Source organism: Panulirus ornatus, chromosome 44 (assembly GCF_036320965.1).
Source record: "Panulirus ornatus isolate Po-2019 chromosome 44, ASM3632096v1, whole genome shotgun sequence".
In the NCBI taxonomy this organism is placed as follows: domain Eukaryota; kingdom Metazoa; phylum Arthropoda; class Malacostraca; order Decapoda; family Palinuridae; genus Panulirus; species Panulirus ornatus.
In genome coordinates, this window is record NC_092267.1 from 13,600,473 (window position 1) to 13,605,353 (window position 4,881).

At 37.3% G+C, this 4,881-nt stretch overlaps 1 protein-coding gene across 1 annotated transcript in view; it reads right to left on the minus strand.

The window, feature by feature from the left end:
* Positions 1–4,610, minus strand: part of LOC139762760 (methionyl-tRNA formyltransferase, mitochondrial) — a 14,235-nt gene extending 9,625 nt beyond the window's left edge. Inside the window, exons 1-3 of the mRNA XM_071687868.1 lie at positions 4,142–4,610; positions 2,822–3,016; positions 610–732 (exon numbers count right to left, since the gene is read on the minus strand). Coding sequence (XP_071543969.1) covers positions 610–732; positions 2,822–3,016; positions 4,142–4,392 — 569 coding nt within the window. The 5' untranslated portion in view covers positions 4,393–4,610. The remainder of the gene's footprint in view (positions 1–609; positions 733–2,821; positions 3,017–4,141) is intronic.
* Positions 4,611–4,881: the final 271 nt, after the last annotated feature.

The window sequence follows — 4,881 nt, forward strand, 5'->3', positions numbered from 1 at the left end:
TTCTCTTCTACCCCAGGGATAATGGTTCTTGTCAATACTGTATAGAAAAAAAAATATTCCTTTATAAATCTATAGCTTGCAATGACAAAACAACCACTTTCATATATATATTTAAAATGCAACCTGATTACCCTGTGGACACAACTTTTAGCAATCAGCCATGACTTGGGCTAACCTGGCCCCAGAGGGAAAGACATTATCTTGATAACTGTTTCATTTGATCCTGTGAGCTCTGATTGGCCTGCCCAAGAAAAGGTTATTGGTTAATGTTGATACTTCATGTATCAAACCACAATGACGAGACACAAGGCATGTCTTTAAAGTATACTTTATGAACCAGAAAAAAAATTATGAGCTGATCTTTACTGCTCTATTATCCATATCTCCATTCTCATTTATATAGGGTGGGGTTTATTAAATGCATAGAGCATATCAAGTATGTACAGTGTGATAAAGTGAAAAACAGTTTTTCTGTATTAAACGAAGTTTTTCATAACTACTCACTTTGCTCAATAAGAGATGTCAAAGGATATGATTTCTCTAAAAACTACATTATCATTAATAATCTGATCATTAATCAGATTCTTAATCTAATCCAATGTGTCTTACCTATGAGGTTCTATTTTCATCAAAGTAATACCTGTTTCTTGGTCATTATTCAACAAAGCATGGATAACTGGAGCCGCTCCTCTCCACCGTGGAAGAAGTGAACCATGGATGTTAAGGATCCCCCTGAAGAAAGTAAGAGTACTCCCTCAACTGACAGCAGAATACACATAAAGAAATCAGGGCATACAGGAAAGATTTACATTGAATGTAGGTATTCTGAAATTATATTACAAATCAATGTTCTGTTATAGAAGAAATGGATTATAAGTATATGTTCACCATGTGGTGTAGATGATTAAAGGGGGGTTGGAAACCCTCCCATTCTTGTATTTCAGTTTTTAAAACTGGAAACTAGGAGTAAAGAAGGGAGTGCTCATCCTCCTTGAAGGCTCAGATTGGGGTGTCTAAATGTGTATGGATGTAACCAAGATGAGAAGAAAGCAGAGGTGGTATCTTTGAGGGGTTGGTGAGAGGACAAGAGCTAAGGAAGGAGTAGCACTACTCTTGAAGCAGGAGTTGTGGGAGTGTTTGATAGAGTATAAGAAAGTAAATTCTAGATTACTGTAGGTAACACTGAAAGTGGATGGAGAGAATGGGTGATTATTGGTGCTTATATACCTGGTCATAAGAAGAAAGACCATTAGAGGCAATTGTTTTGGGAGCAGTTGAGTGTGTCAGCAGCTTTGGTGCATGGGACCAGGTATTAGTGATGGGTGATTTAAATGCAAAGGTAAATAATGTGGCAGTTGAGGGCATAATTGGTGTACATGGGATATTCAGTGTTGTGAATGAAAATGGTGAATGAGAAAAGACTAGTGATTGGGAATACCTCGTTTACAAAGAGAGATCTACATAAGTATACGTATGTGAGTAGGAGAGATGGTCAAAGGACATTATTAGATTACGTGTTAATTGAGAGGCATATTAAAGAGAGACTTTTGGATGTTGATGTGCTGAAAGGGGCAGCTGATGGGATGTCAGATCACTATTTTGTGGAGGTGAAGGTGAAGATTTGTAGAGATTTTCAAAAAAGAAGAGAAAATTTGAGAAGAGAGTGGTGAGAATAAGTGAGCTTGGAAAGGAGACTTGTGTGAGGAAGTACCAAGAGAGATTGAGTGTAGAATGGCAAATGGTGAAAGAGAGAGCAAATGACATAAGAGGAGTGGATGAGGAATGGGATGTATTCAGGGAAGCAGTGATGGCATGTGCAAAACATGCATGTGGCATGAGAAAGGTGGGAGGTGGGCAGATTAGAAAGGGTAGTGAGTGATGGGATGAAGTAAAGTTGGTAGTGAAAGAGAAAAGAGAGGCATTTAGACGATACAAGGAAGGAGTGTAAATGACTGGGAGATGTATAAAAGAAAGCAGCATGAGGTCAAAAGGAAGGTGCAAGGGTTAAAAATAGGGCAAATGAGAGTTGGGGTGAGAGAGTATCATTAAACTTTTGGGAGAATAAAAAGATGTTTTGGAAGGAGGTAAATAACAAGAGTAAGATGAGAACAAATGGGAACAGCAGTGAAGGGGGCAAGAGAGGAAATGATAACAGATAGAGATGGGGTGAGTATTTTGAAGGTTTGTTGAATGGGATTGATGATAAAGTGGCAGGCCAGGGTGGTGTGCAAAGTGAGAGGATCACTTTGAGTTTGGGTAGGAGAGAAGATGGAATCCAGCAAGGTTTGGATGGTAATGCAGTTGAATCAGGGCCTGAACATACAGGAGGGTGAGAGGCGTGCAAAGAATAGAGTGAATTAATTCGATGTGGTATACCAGGGTTGAAATGCCTGGGGTAAACCATGGAAAGGACTGTGGAGCCTGGATTGGATAGGAAGCTGTGGTTTCAGTGCATTACATAAGACAGCTAGAGACTGAGTGTGAATGAATGTGGCAATTTTTTGTCTGTTCTCCTGGTCCTACCTCGCTGAAGCAGGGGGTAGTGATGCTGTTTCCCGTGGGGAGGGGTGTTGCCAGGAATGGATGAGGGTAAGCAAGTATATGTACAAGTGTATATATGTATATGTCTGCGTATATGTTGATACGTATATGTATGTGTATGGGCCGTTCTTCATATGTTTCTGGCGCTACCTCACTGATGTGGGGAAACGGCGATCAAGTATAATTAGATATAAATAAATATATAATGTTGGCACTAAAAGCAATCAGACTGGTGTACAAATAAGTAATAGTATCATATACAATACTAATTTTTACTTACAATGGAAATGCTTCAATAATTGAAGAAGGAATAAGATGACCAAAGGAGACAACAATGCCAATGTCATAAATTCCATGAGGCACAACAACCGGCCAATCTTGAAGTGTTAGACCTTCTTTATAGCAGTATCGTCGAACAGCGGGGACAATTTTCTTCAAGGAGACTGACACAACATCAAGTCGTCCAATAACACCTCTGCAATAAGCTTAAGATATCATATATACCTTATTAGAGCCATGACTAAATAGAATGTAAATACATGCAAAGTAACAATTGTGATTATGAAAGTTAGATTGGCAATGGCTGCTTTGGCTGCTTCCTAGAAAAAAAAATTCACAAGCATATATATCCCGGGCTATGAAACTTCTGAACAATTCTTGAAATGTTCCTGACACTAGAATAATGATTTTTTTTTTTTTTTTTTTTTGCTCAAATTAAGTCCATGCAATGGGCTAAGAGTGTCGGTGACAGCTTTAATTACAATAACTTTGGGACGTTCAGGTGCTGTTAAACTTTAACTGTTCTTCCAAATTTATGATAAATACCTGCAAGAGCCTGCTATACAAAGCAATGAAACTGGTACAAGATTTGGAAATGTGCAGTCTGACTGTTGTAAAGCAAAAACTCCTGCACATTCTGACATGCCTTTTCACCACTTATTGTGCAATGTAAATGGGTCATATTCACAAAACAACCGTCAAATATTTCCATTTTAATTCAGGTAATGCTTTTAATCAAAATAATAAGTGCAATCATGAACTGTTGGATCATTAACTACAAAAAGTTACACCCAAAACATGATTCCCTGCTACAGTGAGACATAGCAGTGGGAAGATTATTTCTTTATGTTGGAGGCTCCAGTCATAGACAAGAGTCATCAAGGCTGAGCCTTAACTGAAATACAGACATCAAGGTTGAGCCTTAATTGAAATACAGAGACATCAAGGCTGGGCCTTAACTGAAATACAAAGTGGATATTGAAAGGGAGAAAGAATATTTATGAATTCGACATTCTTTAAGTACACTACCTGTCCTGAAATATTAAGTAAATCCTCACAAAGCGGTGAGGATCTTGAAAACCTGGAAGATTGAGGCTCCATAAATGAATCTCACATGAATATAACAATCAATTCATAACTATTCTAATCCTGGCTTTGATATGTTAAATATTTTGTCAAATCAAATAAGTGTTTACTGTACAGCATTTGGGTAGAAGAACATGACTGCAAGCTAGAACTGATAATGCAATATGGGCAGAGAAAAGTATTTTGTGTAAATCAATGTATAACATGCAAAACAAGAAAAATCAAAACCACTCACCTTGTCTGTTGTTCACGGTGAAGAGCCTTCAAGCTTTGCAGAGAAAATTCATCTGTTCCAAAGAATAATATGTTCCATGGTGGAGCTGATTTCACTGTCACAAACTTCCTTAAGTTTTGCTTGCATCCAAGACTTAACTTTCTTGCAGTGTAAAATTGATTCCAGGCATTCCTATATTCGTACTTTAAAAATGTCTGAATCTGTATTTGCCATTTCATTTTGCCCCTTTGGAAATTCCTTTTCATACACATGAGATTCACACTCAAACACCTAATAACTAGCAGAGTTTCTGGCCATATTTAGATGGGAACTGATATATATATATTTCGTAACCTAGGAACTGGATTAATCTTAAACCAGTTACGAATATCAAGTAGGCAAGACGATTTTTTTTATTCATATCTGCAGTTCACATGACTATATCTCTGGACTACCTTATTAATCTATGGCTTCTCACCCGGTCTCGATCACTCGCCATTGTTTAGCTCGCTTAACTACCAAACACTTTCAAAATATCAGCATACACTGATCAATAAATCAGCGTTTTTTATAATAATCATATATCTATTAACGTTATTTATTTATTAACGTATTATATGAATATTCCAAAGAAGTTATTAGAAAACTAAATATAGTGATATATATTTTATTATATCACGGACTGGTTTCTGTTATGTTCGCTAGCGTAAATGAACGTTAGCTTATCGTTAGTAAGATAGTCGCTAGATGTGTTCGCCACC